Source organism: Pleurodeles waltl, chromosome 3_2 (genome assembly GCF_031143425.1).
Source record: "Pleurodeles waltl isolate 20211129_DDA chromosome 3_2, aPleWal1.hap1.20221129, whole genome shotgun sequence".
Classification (NCBI taxonomy): Eukaryota; Metazoa; Chordata; class Amphibia; order Caudata; family Salamandridae; genus Pleurodeles; species Pleurodeles waltl.
The window spans coordinates 78,362,464-78,381,081 of NC_090441.1; the positions used below are offsets into that span (position 1 = coordinate 78,362,464).

The 18,618-nt window shown below is 41.4% G+C and overlaps 1 protein-coding gene across 35 annotated transcripts in view; it reads right to left on the reverse strand.

Annotated features, from left to right (window-relative positions):
• Positions 1 to 18,618, reverse strand: part of ELN (elastin) — a 212,562-nt gene that overhangs the window by 95,192 nt on the left and 98,752 nt on the right. For 29 of the 35 annotated variants that reach the window (XM_069226832.1, XM_069226824.1, XM_069226822.1 and 26 more), the window contains exon 5: positions 6,464 to 6,619. The exons of the other annotated variants lie outside the window; for them this stretch is intronic. In XM_069226832.1, coding sequence (XP_069082933.1) covers positions 6,464 to 6,619 — 156 coding nt within the window. The remainder of the gene's footprint in view (positions 1 to 6,463; positions 6,620 to 18,618) is intronic. 35 annotated transcript variants of the gene reach the window in all.

Sequence of the window (18,618 nt, forward strand, 5' to 3'; positions counted from 1 at the left end):
CTTTGGCTTGGCAGATCTTGATGAATTCTTTTTAATAGACTGCTTTTCTTGCACCACCATATCAGAGACTGTTTGACCTGTGTAGTAAGAGTTAGCTTGTCTTTCATATTGCCTTTCCATTGGGCCCACTGATCCTGTAGGCACTATTGCAGTGGTCTCAAATGAAGACCTGCGTGCTACTAGAAAAATACATGATGCCTTGATGCCAACAAGCATGAAATCTGTTGAGCTACCTGAGTCTGTTTGGTGTCTGAAGCAAGTGGTGACATTTCTGTGAAATAATACACATTCTTTTCTCCAAAGCACACACTTCTCCTTTTCAAGTTCCTAGAGTTCCTCCCAGATAGTGGAGGCGCTATTCTAGATAGGGCATTGATTCCACAAGGGTGAGTTGCAAACCTAAGCACTTTAATAGGTTGGCTGTGGTGTTACACCCAACTGGGCCGATTGTGTAGACCATGCCTTTTTCAACCAGTCATCCAGGTAGGGATAGAGGCAGATCTTTTTCCATCGGAGTTGAACTGCCACCTTTGCCATGCATTTGGTGATTGTTGTTGGAACAGATTTCAGTTGAGGGTTGATTTCAATATTGATAATGAGCTGTGTCTATTATAAATCTTAGAAACATTATTTGCTTTACTGCCACTGGTATGTGAAAGTACGCATCCTGTAGATCCACAGAACACAGGGAGTCTCTCTTTATAAGCTCTGGGTATATCTGGTGCAGGACTAACATCCTAAACTTTTGTTTGTTGACCTGTCTTAGGTTGTGCATCAGCCTGGACCCCACTCTCCTCAGCCATTTTTGGGAACCAAAAAATACCTGGATTAGATTCCTTTCCCTCTTTGAGATGGAAAACCTGGTTCTATTCCATGTTTTTGAGTAGAGATTTTATCTCCTTTCTTAATTGTAGCAACTGTGTTTGTGCTGTTTTGTAGGTGTTAAGGGAGGAGAAGCTTTTAACTAGATGGAGTAGCAACCCTGAAAGATCTTAAAGACCCATTTATTAGTGGTTATCAACTTCTATCCTGCCATATTGCTTGATGCACTCCCTCCCACTGGAGTGGAGACACAGTAAAATGATCTTTCAACAGTTAGATTGTGAGCATGATTTTGAAGTGTATGAATGCTGTTGCTGACTTCTTCCTTGATTGCCTTTACTATTGTTTTGAGAATGCTGCTTTTATTGCTGCTGCAGTCCCTGTTCCTGAGAATAAAAGTACTGAGGGGGTATCTGAAATCCCTTGTCTGTATTGGTAAAACCATCTTCTTTACCTGCAATCTCACAGTAATAAGGGTTTCCACTTCCCTTGTCATGTGTTCCATTTCGTCATTGCTATAAGGATCATATTGGACCGTTCTAGTGAAGAGGAAATTCATGATTTTAAGGTGCACCACTGATTTTAAAGTCGTCTGCCTAGGTCAGTACTAGCTACAAAGCGCAATACCATAGCAAAACTCCATAACAGCTAGATCTAAAGAATTGATAGCGGCACAGATAGATTGGTTTGAGACAATATGCCCTCCTAAAATATCTCTAAGAAATCTTGTCTTCTCTCCTTTCAAAGTTAATCTGCAAAAGTAGAAAAAGACTCCCACATTTGTCTATCCTATCTCCCCAGCAGTGCGGATGAGCTTGCAGTTTTTTTGTTTTAATAATGTCTTATATTGCATAGTGCAGCTTGAAAAAACTAAGTCAGCATCTGGTGGTAGCATCCACTGATAACAATTCCCCCAGTGAGCCCCCAACATCCAATCAATACCAAGGACCACTCACTGTTAGAGTCCTGAATTCCACTACATATCAGTCTTCCAAGGGCATAGGTGAGACAAACTGGGATAAGAAACAGTGTCGACTAGACTCAGCACCCTCAGAGATTGCTGGTAAGTTAGGCCTCTAAAGTCCGAGCTTAAGTAGGATAGGACAGGGGCCCATAATCTAGTGAAAAGTTGAAATTTGTCTACTAGGTTGTCTGCTAATTTCTCGTGACCTAGTAGGCTCCATAGTTTATGTTGGTGAGATTGTTTTTCCCCAAAGAGATAAGATAATGTGCTTGACTGCTAAAAAGAGGTGGCCGATCATTTACCTTTTATGGAGTAGAGGATGCTCTACTAAGCACGGCAGTCTCGGGGAGTTTGGCTATGTTCTGGCCGTTCATTTGTGATATGGTGATAAAGACCTTATCTCAGAAATGTCCCAGCCGGGGACAGGACCGTATTAAGTGCACCAAATCTGTAGGTAGTGGAAGCGTTCGCCCTCGGGAGTGTCATATATATGTTTGATATTCTCAAAGAATCTCAGGATGACTCTAGAGTAGAAATCCGAAAAGCAAAAGCACCATTTTGTCCTCTAGAACTGGAGGTCGTGGGTCGCTGTTCCCCATGAAACATCTGAATCGCCTATAATCAGTGTAAGAGAGGAAGGGAAAGGAGCAAGGTCCGCCTGACCCCGTGTGAAGCCCTAGTAACTGGGTGAAGGTAGAGGAGACAACCTCACATATTCTTAGTGACCATTGGTTCTTCCCCTACCAGCAGCCAGCTTCTGGCCCACAAAGCACCATTGATTCTCCATTTTCCCTTTGAACCATTCGATCATGTAGCTCAACTGAGAAGCTACAGTGGTGCAGCAGATGGAGTATACTTAGTACCCTCCCTCGAGTGTGGTGCAGATTTTGGCGGCGAGTATGGAGCGCTTACATTCCCAGACATAGGTCATGCAGGACACCTGTAGGAGTGAGACATCCTCCTTCCTCAAGGGTAGGGGCAAGGCCTAAAAGATGTATAGGATATGGATCAGTTATGTAATTTTGAATGTGGCTATTCGACCAATCCACAGGCAGTCACTGTCTCAAATTAAGCGCTGTCCTGAGAATTAGCCCAGGGACAGGTCTGGGCATAGGCAATGGGGGGCACTCAAATATAGTTGGAAATATGAAAGTTGTGGACCCAGTACATTTTGTGAGATCCCAGGTGATTCTCTCGATTACTTTGTGTACTGCTACTTAAAGTCAGTTGCCCAGATCCTGGGAGCAGCATGATGCCATGCCAGTCAAGGATTTACATCATAAGGGTCAAGGGGCAGTGGGTGCTCTGCAGTGTCAAGGACCAACCCATGGTGCATTTATCAAGGTAGCTTCACATCACCATATCATGGATCAGGTTGCAGGTTCTGGACCCTCCAGGCTATAATCAGGTCCAGATCAGAAGCCATCGCTGCCACCCCCTAGGCCCTGCTCAAGGGGGCGACACATACAGGCACATCCTATATTGGAGATGGTGCCAAACCGGGGCCCTGGTGAGACTAACTTTCTGGCAGGGGGGCCAACAACACCAGCCAGACTCTGCCCCTCTGAGAAAAGTAGGGGCAGCTGGAGGCACACCAGCCTCCTCTAAGCAGCAAGTCCCGGGACATGTGGTCCTGGCGTGAGCAGTGCCTCACCATGTTTTAAAGGCTCACTGCTCAGGGCCGTGCCAGCAGCCCTCACAAGTTTCCATGCACTGTTCCACTGTACAACCCTCCCTCCCACCTCCACCCCTGGGACATCATCCATGAAAAGGGGGTGCAAGGGCAATCTGTGCCCTAACAGGCCTCGTTAGTGCTTGATGGTGGTGCATAGAGGCCGTGCTCAGACATCTCTTAAAACTAGGCCATGGCTGCCATTTGCAAGGAGGTGTTGGGTTGAGAGCTGCTCACTAGGGCCCACTCGAGGGAAATCAGAAGTGGCGTGATTGCAAAGTCGCCCTCTCAGGGTCTGTGTCAGGACGTCTTTATCAGGATCGAGCCGGGAGGGATGGAGGGCAAAAGGGGGGCCCTGCGTGTTGGCCTCATGGCAGCTCACAGGCTCCCTTCATCTGAGCACTGAATGTGTTCTGCGTCGGTCTTGCCAATCGAGACGTGCACAATGGGACTCTGCGCCATCTTTGGTGCAGAAGCGTGCCTTTTTCTGACAGATGAAACTATAACTGAGTCCGGTTTAGGGTCTTGCTTGGTGTAATGCACTGATGTTGTGTCCCTCTTTAGTTTTAATGATTTACAGTTAATGTGTATTTGAGGTAACATCTTGCTCTTTGTTTATATTTAATATGCTCGCCCGCTCCGCGTTCTTTCTCCTTGGTTTCTAACCACTGCTTGAGTCAGTTGCCCCATGGGATGCACGGAGACAGGCGTACAAGAAGTGGGGTCCTTGTTTCTTGAATGAAACTCATCCTTAAAGAACAATCAGCTGTGTCTTCATGTTGTTATGGCACAACACTCAGTCGTTTTTAGGAGCTGTAGAGCTGCTGCCTTAACTATAGCTAGTAAGGATTTTCTCTTCAGCTAATTCTAAAAAGTGAGGAACCAATGGTAGTATGGGCCGAGGAGAAGCTCTGGGCTCCAGTGTCACCATTATCATGGAGACTGTCATCAAAGGAGCCTGGAGTTGAATATTGAACTTCATGGCTCCACTTTTCAAGACTTCCTGGAACGTAAAAAATGCCATCCACTGGTGATGATCTTGAGTGATGCAATCAGTGATGTTGGAGTATATGACATGTACAGGATCAGTCAAGTTACTCTAGGCAATGTTCTCTGTTTACATCTCTCAGTGCAGTCGTAGTCACTCTTGGAGCGGTCGCTAAGGTGACAGTGGTGGGATGGGTGACAACGAAGTGCTCCTTGGCACCATCACTAGATCTTAAGGATGGACTGTTCTGGGTGGAACAGGAAGACAAGTTAAAATCAGGGCAGATTCCATACTGTGCTTCTGACGAAATGGAGAAAACAGAAGCTGTATAGTGTCAGCTCCGATCTGCTTAACGTCAAGGGTGACCTTGGCAGCATGGAGGCAGACCTTCTAGACAGACACTGTTGATGTCTTCTCTGCATCAAGGTTTCCCTGTAGAACATCTCACGATTGATGGCTGTGTTGTTGCCACAGATCTTAACTTAGGTAGAGATAATTTTGTTCGGGATAGGCCCAGAGAAAGAGTCTCCCTGACAGAGAATGTCAGAGCTGACACCTGCCTTGACTTTGACCAGTGCTCCTGGGTGTGGATGAAGTGCTCAAATAGTGATGACAACGTTTTCTTCATCTCCTCTTTCTAGATATCCACCTATGGGGTTCTTTTTCACCAGAAGGTTTGGTTTCAGTAGCGGAAGCCCCCCTCTTTGGACTGTTTTTCTTCCTTTCTTTTTCAGAGCCCCGGTTTTCAAGCTTCACTCTTAGGTGAATTCCTTTGCTGTCTTTAAGGTCTCTCTTGGAATTTTGTGTTAAAAGTCAGTCTCCTTTACTGAATGTGTGCAGGGAGACAGACCACACAAACAGAATGAGAGTCTGAGGAAGCTTTTATCTTCACACATGAGGGACATTTCACAAAGACAGATGGCATTTTAGCCAAAAAATTGGTCACAGATGTAAAAGGGTGGAAAAAATGATCTCAAGCGTTGAAAATGTTGAATGGAAGTCAAACGTTTTCAAACATAAAAAGGAAGGAACATTAGGTAAGACAACCCAGAAAGTGTTTTGAGGTAATCTCAGAAAAAACAATTTGAGGGTGAGGCTAAGTGCCAGTATAGTGCATGCTGGAAAAGGGAAGGTGCTGACAGTTCATGTGTTCTGCAACTTCTGCAACTTTGACTTGACAGGCACCCTTTGCTTCATTTTTCTCTTTCTCTGAGTGAAAGTTACAAGTTATTTTGGATAGTGTAGCAAATTACTTTCAGTTAGGTGCTTCAATGTGGTCTTACCGCTATAAAAGAAAAATATTTCTACACAAGACAAATACAGTAAAAGCTAGCATGTCTTGCTGTGTGTGGAGGGTGACTATGGACATTGAGGGGCTTACCTCCAACTAAAGATTGAAACTGTTGTATTCAGAAGAAAGTGTTCTGGACTCCCTGCACGTGGGTGGGAATATTCTGTTTATGATTAATAGTGAGGATTGTGTGTTGCAAAACTGTGTTTTTCTGGTCCTCTGCTTGCACCACATACTCATGTGACTCAGGCATGTAGGAGTGGGTACTATTCTGGATGGATGGTGTGGTACCAATGTTTTCATTACCATTCTTGAGAGGTGCACAGTGGATGGATGGAATGTGTAAAACAACCAGTAGGTGCTCTGATGTGGTTTGCTAGGTTGAGTGCACTATTTACCCTTCTCATATTTCTCATGTTACGAGCTGGCTGGGCAAATTTCAGTTCAAGCCAATGTGGTAATAGGGGTACAACAGCACAGGCTGACCACTTTTAGGCCTGCTTCTTCTGATTTCCCAGTTGAACACATTTGCGTTTCTATACAACAATGGCATTTACATCAGGTGTGCAGCAATGATTGAAGGTCACGAGTATAAAGGAGCATGACACACACTGTCGCCTCTTTGGTTTTATTTTTATGCTCTGGGTTACATTGTTGTTGTGAAATGCTTTGTGATCCATTTACATGCACTACATTTAACCCAAATATAGTACATTAAACTCTTACCAGCTTTGCCAGGCTTGTAACCTGCCCCAAGCCCACCTGCACCTAATCCACCAGCGCCGAGTCCACCAGCACCCCAACCACCAGCACCAAGTCTGCCAGTACCCAATCCGCCAGCTCCCCATCCACCAAGTCCACCAGCACCAAGCCCGCCGACTCCTGCAAGGTAAAAGAAATCCTATTGAAGGAACAGGAGTCAACTACTTTTTGAGGAATGTTTGGTAGCCTATGTGCAAACAGCACACCTCAGGTCCATGGAATTAGAATAGAGAAATCCACAAAAGCAGTAGGGTGATCCTTTTCATCAAACAGATCAAATGTTAGGAAATGATCCCAAAGATGGAAAATCTATTCAAATAATTACACACAGTGGTTCCCTCCCCGGAGTGGCAAGGGGCTTCCACCTCATCTAGTATTAGTACTTTTTCAAAGGAAACTTCACTGAAGTCATAAGCACCCAACAGGCCTTCCTTAGGTAGCATTAGATCCCTTGCATGGGTAGGTCTCATCAGTGTTTATGACTATCAATGAACAGCCCTCGGAGGAGCAGAAAAAGTTACTTACTTGTATTCCTACTTGTCTTTCAAAGGAATCTTCATTGAAGACTTGAGCAATAGTGAATAGCCCCACTCATGTGCGGCCTGGGTGGTACTATTCAGTGGGAGATCAATAAGGATCCTTTGAAGAAAAATCCTGTTTCCTCTGCTTTCAAAACAGCATACGTAAAATCTATGGAAACTCTTGGTCTGCACAACTAAAGTTCCATAACGTTCAACTGATGGGAACTTCATGTTTCCAGGAACGCCCGTGCCAAAACATTCTAAGCCCTACTATGGGCTCTTCAAATTAGCAGGATTCCAAATTCAGGGCAAGAGAAACTATTGTCCTCATGAACGATAGTGGCAGCAAATTCCAAGCCATGTTCGGTGGCTCTCCAACCTTTCTGAATTCTAAGTCCACTTAGGGAAGCTTCATATCCAAAGGAATATCTCTGGCAACACAATAATGTCCATGCTCAGGTGCATCCCAAACACCCAAGAGTCCTAGCTCCTCTACAGGTCATCTAGATATCCACAGGAAATCCACCATCTGCATCTTCCATGCCATACCAAGCCATACTCAGAGGCTCTTGAAACCTGCAGAATTCTAAGTGTAGAAACTGGAAGTAGGCCGTATATAAACCATTCATATTGGGAAAACTTTAGGATAATGGGAATCTTGCTCATTCCATGGGGCTCTGTAAACTGCACTGGACGTGCCTTTTCTTCCAGGAGAAAATATTCCAAGATGTAGCGGGGAGGGATTTATAGAAACATAAAGCACACATTATTTGTTTTTTAATCTTTTCCACTGGATTAACCAAGTCAAGTTATATAAAACACTAATCTCAGTTGTTTAGTAAAGGCTGGTTTTAGGTATGATGTACATGGTATGTGCATTACCCACAGCATACATAATAAGGCCTATTTACAAACTGCACTTTGTAGTATGTTTGTAGTCCTATAATAGTACTTCAAAATGCTACTCACTAACTATGTGCGGAAACCTGGAACTTAGCCTGCCCTATCTTTTTCTGTGCAAAGATCTCCACCCGACTGCGTGTCTCCACACATGAAGTCTTATGTTTTAGCAGTAAATGTGGGGGGGACAGAGGGAAGTTGCTTGAAAATGGGGAATATTTAGGGCAACTGTTTAGGGGGGGAGTTTGAAGGGTTTATGGGAGAGGTAGGAGGGCTTTAGGGAGGAACATGGACCCACCCTCAAAAGACCCTCCCTCCTATACACAAACTTCACTTCTATAGTTACTCCTGTCAAAATGAACCCACAACAGTAGCAAACGTATTGCATTTCAGAGTTAGAGTAAGACGAGCACCGCACATGGCTACTCAGACCTACTGCAACACACTCCTATAGAATATAATGAATGTAGGTATTTCAAAACAGACTCCCTTAAGAATTAATGTTAACATAAGATAATATATTTTAACTTTTTAAAAATATAAATAATTGCATTTTATAGTTACAAATATAGCTAATTTAATGAATATTTTTAAAATAGTTAAGTTATGTTAAAATTAAAAAACTTTAGTAAACTTTTACTAAACTTTAGTAATAATAAGCAAATTAAAATTACTTTAAATAATTTATAAGCATAGATTTTCCAAGACGTTAAAGAGATAAACTTTATGCTGTAAGTTTTATTTGTAATAAACCTTTCCAAACTAATATTTATTTCATTTAATATAAGTAAATTAATTATATAACTGAAATAAAGTTAACTGTGATGTGCACTTTTTTCTACCTTTAAAATAAGTATGTAAAATGAATTTACATTAGTGTTAAAAATTACAATACTTTAATTATTTTTTAGTTTTATTAATGTTTAAACTGTTCCATATATTTTACCATAGGGAGTTATAAGCCCTAGTGGTGAAAACCTCTAGCTACACATGAAACCAAAAATCGTTTTCATATATAAATACATTTAATGTCTTCTGTAATTAATTATATTTAAATAAATATATTTATAAATTATGTATTTACTTTTTTAATTTAAATTTAATGTTACCTATATGCTTTAAAAAAATTAATAAAATAATGTTACAATAATTTAAAACATGAGCACATTTTAAGTACACAATAAATTAATATGAATTGTGTACTTTAGGTGGGATTTGTTCACTTATTCAAAGCTACAAATAACATTTATTTTAATTTAATATAAAATAATTATTTAAATGATGAATTATTATTTAGGTGAAAAGTGCTGTAGCATTTATTAATTTGTTCTACATTTTCATTAACTATATAAAAGTTTATAACAACTGAAAAGTTTCCCAAAATTTTTCCATATGGAGGTCTCTGCCCGAATTTCTGAGGTTCCACAAAGTGTCCAGAATGTCAAATATGGTTACAAATTTACTACTAGTAGTAAATTAGTGTTTTTAATTGCATTTTTACTGACTGCCCCCACGCCCCTAGGTTGATCACGTGTCACAGTTTTGCCAGGACAGTCCCGTTTTTCACCAGTTGTCCTGGCAGATTTTGGGAAATTTAACTCATATCCCGGTTTTTAGAGGGGGTCGACCGAAAACAGTGGGAGGTGCGTTTTTATGTTTTCCAAAGCAGGGATAGTTAGCAGCTCTTATCAGAAAACAATTTAGCTAACAAGCATGATAATGGCTTTAAAATTTTTATTTTATTTATATTCTTAGTACATCTTCCGTAACTGTATGCTGATGAGGGCTGTCATTGCGTGAGCTCCGTTGAAGTAAAATTATAGTCCTTCCACTATTTTTGCAAAATGTCCCAGTTTTTTTACTTTAAAAATCTGTCCCCCCCTCCAGTAATGCAAGTAAACCTACACATGTAGATTTACCTTTCTGACTAGGTCATTGTATTCATACTTTCTTTAAGAGTCTTTGGGGCATCCTCCTTCAGCCATTGGCTTTTTGTTCAGAAACCATCAGCCTTTGGTTTGAGCAAAGCCATCACATCATGGCTCATCCCCCAGGAGAATTGTATTTTTACTGTGTATATAGTTGCTGATTTGGTGTGCACTTCCACCACTACTGGAACGTATACAGATCTATTTTACTCCTGAAAGTACTGTGGCAGAGCGCTGGCAAAACAACTAAAAGAAGCATGTTGCAGAAAATATAACACCCCTTTTGTCCTGTATTTTTCAGATGCATTTGTCCGCGCTTTACGGTAATCTGTTTGACGTTTGGTCAGCATGCTGATGCCTGGTATGCATGCCATACAAACATCAAACGTGTAGTCGTTCCCAAGATCTGCTATTATACTCTTTCTTCTTAGAAAATACAAAAGGAGTACAGCAGACAAATGTTTTAGGCCAATCTTTTCATGGCTTAAACTATTCTTGGCTTAGTACTGCAGTGTGAATATGTAAGCTGCCAAAACCCCTAGTTCTGCATGGTGGGCTGGCCATTAGCTGTAATTGTAGTGTCTGTTTGGGGACTTCAAGTCCTGATCATGAGTACTTCATTTCTTCAGGAATACCACTTTCTGCACAATACGGTTTGCACATTCCAGGTCATGCCAAACCTGCACTTCCCAGTAGGGTGACCAGACATACACACTATACATGCAGTACACATATAACCCTGAGCACTGACCTCCCCACAGACACACAGAGTCCAGCACATTCTATCAACAGGACACTGAACAATGAATCCACCATATACACACGCAAGTTCTGCGTTCTAACCGGCATTGCACAGCGCCAGGATGCTCCATTTAGGAGTGAGAGTCGCGCTTTACAAATGCAACATTCACTCATTCATTCATTGCACTGAGCAATGAAGTCATCATAGGCGCACGCCAAACACATACAAAACACACAACCTCTTGGACTCTCAGTCATCATAACAATGAGCGATGAAGCCATAACACAGACCAAGGCACCAGGCCCCTCTACTTGTCTACCACTGAGCAAGGACATCAACACACACTCTGGTTCAATGACTCTCTGTCAGTGAGACTGACACACATTCAGACTCCTATATTCTCTACCGACATGACACAGAGGAATGAACCCACAACACACACATACAAATACACACAACCTCTACTGTCGAGATAACACTGAGCAGTGAGCCTGCTGCACATACTCAACGTTGTGTACTCTATTTCAAAATACTGCGAGCAATTAACTCACCACACACACTTAACATCCTGCACACTCTACCAACATGACACTGACAAAGGAACTTACAACACACATGCAACCAACTTCAGTCAACACAACACTAACTGCAATTAACTCATCACACACCCAAGCTCTTTATGAACTAACACTAAGCAACGGAGCACCAGACTCAATAAATGCCCAGTATTCACAATCTGTCTACACTGAGCAAGGAGTCTGACCTCCAGCACTGCCTACCATGCTTTTACAGCACAAGGAAACAAACACACTCATACACTTGTAGTCACTACCAGCACTGCATTCAGCATTTAAGTCAAGACACAGTCAAACCCCTGCACTCTCTAATAAAGCATTACCAGACACTTAACCTCATGTACTTTCTATCAAAACAACACTGAACAAGAAACCAACTACACACAGTCAATATTCTAGCTTCTACCAACATAACACTGAGCATTAAATCTACCACACATACACATAACCTGATCCTCTTTTATTCTCAACCTACATAACGCTGAGCAATAAAGCCATTACACTCAATTTACTGCTATCACCACCAAACTAACACTGAGCAAGGAAACCAACACACCTCAGGCTCCAATACTAACTGCCACTCTGTTGCAGCAGAATGTAACCAAAGCATTGTAAAAACGTCTGCCTTCTGTGCCAGCACAACAAGGAGCAGTGAACAAACACTCAATCAACTGCAATCCCTCACATTTATTTACTCTGAAATGGGAAGCCAACAAATACACAGTCCACTGACCACCCTCACTATCAATATTTCAATGAGCAAAGTAAATATCTCAGTGGCAGACTTTTGCATTCCTTAATAAGAAAAGGTTACTTACCTGTAATCCTAGTGCTCCCTCAGGGGATCCTGATCAATGTCTTAAGCACTGAATAGTCCTGCCCATGCACAGGGACACCAAAGTGAGAAGTAGTATGAGAACTAGGATTACAGGTGAGTAAGGTTTCTCCAGGGGATCCTTACCAATAGTCATAAGAACTGAATAAAATAGCACATCAATCCCATAAATAAGCATTCAAGAAATAGAATTCAGCTACAGCAATCACCAGAAACGTTTCCTCAAAGACCCATGCCCTTCTTGAGTATCCGCTCTGAAGTCTGAATCTAGACAAAAGTGTCTAGTGAAAGTCTGAACAGAGCTTCAAGTAGCGGCCTCACAAACTTCTGAGATTTGAACAGTACTAAGAAGGGCCAGAGTAGCAGCTTTTCTTCATGTGGAATGTGCTTTATGTTTACTAGGTAGGAGCTTTTAGCTAACTGGTATGAAAGTAGTATACAGGAAACTAGCCACCTAGAAATGGACAGCTTGATGAAGGTAAGCTTGATCTTACTAGACCGTAATGTTAGAAAAGATTATCTGATTGTGTTAAATCTTTAGTTTTGTTTAAATAGTATTTAAGGGATCTTTTTACATCTATAGAATGCAGAGATGTCTCTGCTTTTTTTTCCAAATGATCATTATTAAAGTTTCATATAATACAATGGGCATCAGCAATGATCAGCAGATTTGCATAACAACAACAGTGGATGATAATCATTACGACCAATTAAACTATCTCCAACTACCCTCCCTCCTGCCCCCCCCCCCCACCCCACTCTTGCACATGGCTCCAAAGACAGACTACTGGTATTAGTGTGGTATTAATCAATCCCCGGTGAAACTTCGTCTCCACACAGCACCCAGAACACTCCCCTGCTCCCCGGTGACCATGTGGTCGTCGGCTACATCTAACTGTTGGTTCCCCACATTACTCATCCTCTGGGGGTTCCCTCAAGACAAACAGCATGGCTGTCAAGGCTCTCAAATCATCTTCCAGATTTTCACATCTGAGTACATGCTTCATGCGTATCTCCTCAGCAGTCGCCCATTCAGACACATCCCTCAGCCAGACTAGGTATCTCGGGGTTCCGTCCCCAGCCATTTTATAACTATGAGATCTCTCTGCTGCTGTTGATGGACTGGAAAAAAATGTAGGTAAATAAATGGTTTGGTTAATGTGAAAATCTGAAAACACCTTAGGAAAGAAATTAGGAGTATTCCTATTACCACTCTATTACTGTGGAATACTGTGTATGTTTCAATAGCGCATAAAGCCTGAATTTCATTAACTCTGCGCAGAGCAGTAAATGCACTAATAAAGTTGCTTACCACGTAAGATGTAAAGAAGTTTTGTGAATTGGTTCAAAGGGTGGTCCCATTCATTTGGATAAACTCCCAGGGAGAAGAATTCGACTTAACAGGAGGAAATACCTTTTTAATACATTCTAAGAATGGTTCAACTACAGGTATCCTAAAGAAGAAGGCTTGAGATAGAGATTTCCTAAAGGCAGTTATAATAGAAGGTGGACTTTAACAGAAGAAAACTGCAAACTAGACCTTACCAGGTGGAGTATATAAAGTACTACCACAGCTTCTTAACTTGAGGATGGATTATGGCTGTTCTAAATACACCAAATACAAAATCTCTTCCACCTAAAGGCATACAAACTCCTAGGGAAAAGTTGTTTTGCTTCTCGAAGAATGTTAATGCAGTCTTGTGGAAGACCTAGATGACCACACCACAGGAATTCAAGGGGCAGGCACCTAAGTTCAGTGATGGAAGATTTGGACATAAGACCTTACCTCTGAACTTATACAGGAGATCCTGTCTGCATGTCAGTCTTTTGTGCAGTTTCTCTGACAAATGAAGGAGGTCCGTGAACCTCCACTGATGAGGCCACTCTGATGCTAACATCATTAGCATTCAGGCTTTGCAGTGGTAAAACTTGATGAGAACTGTCAGCATAAAAGGAATGTGCTTTATGTTTACTAGGTAGGAGCTTTTAGTTAACTGGTATGAAAGTAGTATACTTGATGAGAACTGTCAGCATAAAGGGAATGTGCTTTATGTTTACTAGGTAGGAGCTTTTAGCTAACTGGTATGAAAGTAGTATACAGGAAACTAGCCACCTAGAAATGGACAGCTTGATGAAGGTAAGCCTGATCTTACTAGACCGTAATGTTAGAAAAGATTATCTGATTGTGTTAAATCTTTAGTTTTGTTTAAATAGTATTTAAGGGATCTTTTTACATCTATAGAATGCAGAGATCTCTCTGCTTTTTTTTTCTCCAAATGATCAAATGATGTAAAAAAAAGACATTCCCCTTCAATACTGGTTGGCAGAATGTGGATACGTAATCTTGGCATTTTCAGTTTTTTTGAGTCTGCAAACAAACCTATTTGTGGATAACCCCAGTCTTGAAAACTTAATTGCAATTGTAGCTTAGAACCCAGTTATGGTTTTTTTGAATACTCAGCTGAGTGAATCTGCTTGTACGTTCTGAACACCTAGAAGGGGGACAGCCATTATTCTCAATTGTCTTGCTATTAACCATTTCCATTTGGCTAGATATTCGAGGGATAGTGGCCTCCAGTGAATTCCACCCTGCCTGTTTAGATAATACATTATTGTTGTATTGTCTGTCAGAACAAAAATGGAGTTTGTCATTATGGGAGGTAGAAAATACTACAACACCACATAAACAATTCTTGAACCTAGGTTGATATAGCAGGTCTTTTCCTTGTTTGGCCATAGTCCTTGGGTTTTTAAGTGTTTCACGTGAGCTCCCCTTTCTTGAAGAGATGCATCTGTGACTAGAGTTTGAACCGGAAGATCCTAATTAAAAATGTCATTTTTAGTAAATTAGTTGTTTTCATCATGGAAGAGACTGGATTGCAGACTGTGAAAGAGCCAGTTTGTTTTTCCAGTGATCCAAAAACTGGTTCCACTGGCTCTCTAGGCATTGTTGTACAGGCCTCGGGTAAAGTCTGGCATGTGGAACCAGAAACTTGCAAGAGGTCATAGGCTGGGTAGGGTTGAAATCTATTGTGCCACTGGATGAAGAGTGTGCAAAAGACAGTTACAATTCAGACAGATTGATGATCCTCTCTCCTCTGAAGAATATACTTTTGTAGGCTGAGTATCTAGTATCACTCCAAGGAATTGTATTTTTTGCACTAAGTAGGTTGTAGTTTTTCTGAGGTTCACTGGAATACCCAACTTGGTTAATGTTTTGAGACATATTTGAAAATGTTTAATATCTCCTCTGAAGCTATGCCTTTTATGAACCAGTCATTTAGATAAGGATAGACAAATATATTTTGTTTCCTTATATAAGATGTGACAATGGCATTATATTCTGCAAATGTTTGAGGTGGTGATTGTAGTCTAAAAGGTAGGACTTTGTATTAAAAATGTTTGGAGCCTACTTTGAAACGTTCTATGCTTTGCTCCTATCAGAATGTGGAAGTAGGCATCTTGATGATCTATTGCACACATTCAGGCTCCTTGATGCAGTTAATGATAGCTCTAGTGTAATGCAACATCCTGATTTTTTCTTTCTCAATGTACTTGTTCAGCACTCAAAGATCGTGAATGGGTCAGAATTTTTATTTTGGTCCATTTTTTTAACCAGAAAGTATTGGGAATACATTTCCAATACTCTTTGGTGATGAGGAACCTCTTCTACTGTATTTTTCTGCACTAAACTGTTGATTTCCTCCTGAAGCAGATCTTTCTGATAAACTGATGTCTTGGCTGGTGGAACCGAAGGAGGAGTGTACTTGAGTACCGATTCTGAACACTATTTAAAATCCATTTGTCTACTGTTATGAAACACCACTCTTCCAGATGTCTGACACTACTTCTTCCACCACAGTGACTGACAGAGAAGGGGAAAGTACAGAACCATTGTTTGGCAGGGGGCATTCCTGCAGTTCCAGATTGTTGTTGGCCTCTTTCACCTCTGGAGGACTTACAAGAGTGATCCGACTATCTCTGATGCTGTGACCACTGAGAGATTTGGACCCTCTTTGCAACATATCTCCTATCATAGGGCCTGTACCTCCTACAGTACTCTTTGATCACCTCCAGACTATCAGCAATTAAACTGCCCATTCCAGGCTTCATGCTAAATATTTATCCACAGCGTGAGATCCAAAGAGAGTGTTCTCCAAAAATGGCAAATTCAGAATGCAATGTTGGGATTCTGGTTTGAGTCCAGTCAGTCTGAGCCAAGAATTTCTCCTTTCACAAATTCCATGACAATAGCCATGAGCAGCTAGGCCTGATGTGTCAGCTGTGCACTTATTATTTAGTTTGCTACCATGCCACCATCATTAACAATTTCTTGCACGTCTTGTTTGTCCTCCTTTGTAATTTTTCAGCAAATCTTTGTAGAGAATTCTAAAGAGATCTATTACTACTCCCCAAAAGCGTGGTAGCACTGCCATCTTTTATTGTAGTTTGCTGATGTTCCACATATCTTTTTCCCTAGTGAATCTATCTGCTCATTCACTTTACCCAGTGGTACGAACGATGAAGGAGTGATTGTATGAGACTTCCTTGCTGGGGCTACAACCACTGAATCTGGAGAAACGTTGGTTCTAAGGAACAGATGGTCCTGATCAGGTAGCTGGTCTGGTTTCAGATGGAGTTTTGAGAAGCCTAGATGGAGCAGACATCACTGACACAAGCATGAAGAATAGCTGCATTGCATGCTCCACTAGACCAGGGACTAGAGAAAGTAAAGGTCTTGCTGTCACTTTATTACATAGGGTTTCAAAAATGATAGTGGCTGATCTGATAGAAGTAGGTATACTGATATTTAAATTTACTGCTTCTCTTACCAACATATCATTAAAAGTTAGTAGATCATCTACTGGAGAGACTCTTGTTGGGTTGGCGGTGTAACTGTCAGAGAAAGTGAGCAATCTCTGACCAATGAGCACGTAGTGGTAGTCCAGGTTGGAAATCGCCGTCTGTGACGAGGGTGTGATCTCCTTCTTGATCTTCTTGAACACCTGGATGATGACCTGCTTTTAGATGCTCTCCTAGTTCTAGTTCTAGATCTGGTGTGATGGTGCCTCTTTCAACTTCTAGATTTTCCAGAGAATTAGGTGGTGGAGTAGTCAGTTGTGGGCTGCTCAGGGGACCTGCAGGAGTAGCAGAAGGTGTTGCATTAGGTTGTGTGCCTGGAGTGAAATGAACAAATGTTGAAATCTACGCAATGGTGTGCTTGAACTGGACCTCAGGTGTGACCCACTACGGAGAATAGGTGTGGAAAAATCTGTGTGTGGCACACATTTTTGTTGCAAACTTTGAAGCCATTGTGATGAAAAATTCATGACAGAGTGTGATCTACCTTTTGATATGGAGCATGATTTAGAATCTGTGGTTGAAGGAGGCTTTGATGGTAATGTCAATATTGTAATATGTATTGACATCAAATTGTGCTTTGTTGGTGAATGCATCGGTTTTTCAACATTGAAATTCTCTTCATCATCAAGATGTGTTCAGCGGCGAGATATGCTTCAACTGTGAGCTTCGACTGACTTTCAAGATCTACGGTGACTTTGACATTAAAAGGTGGTTCGATGAGGAATAATAAGAATGCTTTGACGTCGAGTGCTTTCTCTACAGCATCTTCGACAGTGTGCCCGTTGAAGATAAACATGCAGGTAGCTTTTCCATTCTTGATGTCATGCTTCTCAACATCTAACGGGGAGTTGCCTCTTTCTCTGATGGTATTTCTCCCTTGATCTCCTTCAAGAGGATTCCTTGGAGTGGACAAGTGCACTAGGGCCAAAGTATTACCTTCCTCAAGGCCTCTTGTAGACCCAGCTGCTGTTTCTTGCCTCCTTTTCTGGAGGGCATGCAGCTTAATCTTTTCTCTGACCTAGAGGATTGTTCTGGAGAATTTCTGACAATGGCTACAGGTCTCTGGATGATGGACTTCCGGAAAGCAAAAACTGCAGAGTGTGGATCTGCCTAGGCCTTCTTTTTCCCACATGAAGGGAAGTCACAAAAATTGAAGGCAATTTGTCAAGCAAATATTTTGTTTTCTGCCAAAAAAAGGTGTAACCATAGTCTCAGCCTTAAAAGATGTCAAGTGAATACAAAATTTAAAGGTTTTGGAAAGATTTTGCAATAATTTAGAGCCAAAAAAAGCAGAGCTCTGTGCCCCAGGTTCTTGTTTCCATCAACCGGAAAACGGAACTGACCTAACTGCTACCTGTAGAGCATGATGGGATGCAGGGTGTATTGTGAGACTCTTAAAGGCACAGTGCCAGTTTTCTCTTCTATGTTTTACCGTGTAACCTACTGAATAACAACGTCACACATTCCCTATCCTTTTCAGTTTAAAAAAAAAAACATTTGTGGAAGATTTGCATGGTCACTTCTTTATCAGTGATTAACTTTAATGCAGTTATTTTCTTTATTTAAAATGAAACGCAAATGTAATGTGGCAATATGTTGCCTTTCTTTAGGCTGAAAACATATGGGTTGAGTACTGTTGTACGAAGAGAGATGTACATATATGTTTAGTTTAAAAGTGTTCCCAGATCCATATGTGTGGGTGGAACTATTCAGTGCTTATGACTATTGATGAGGATCCCTGGAAGAATACCAAAA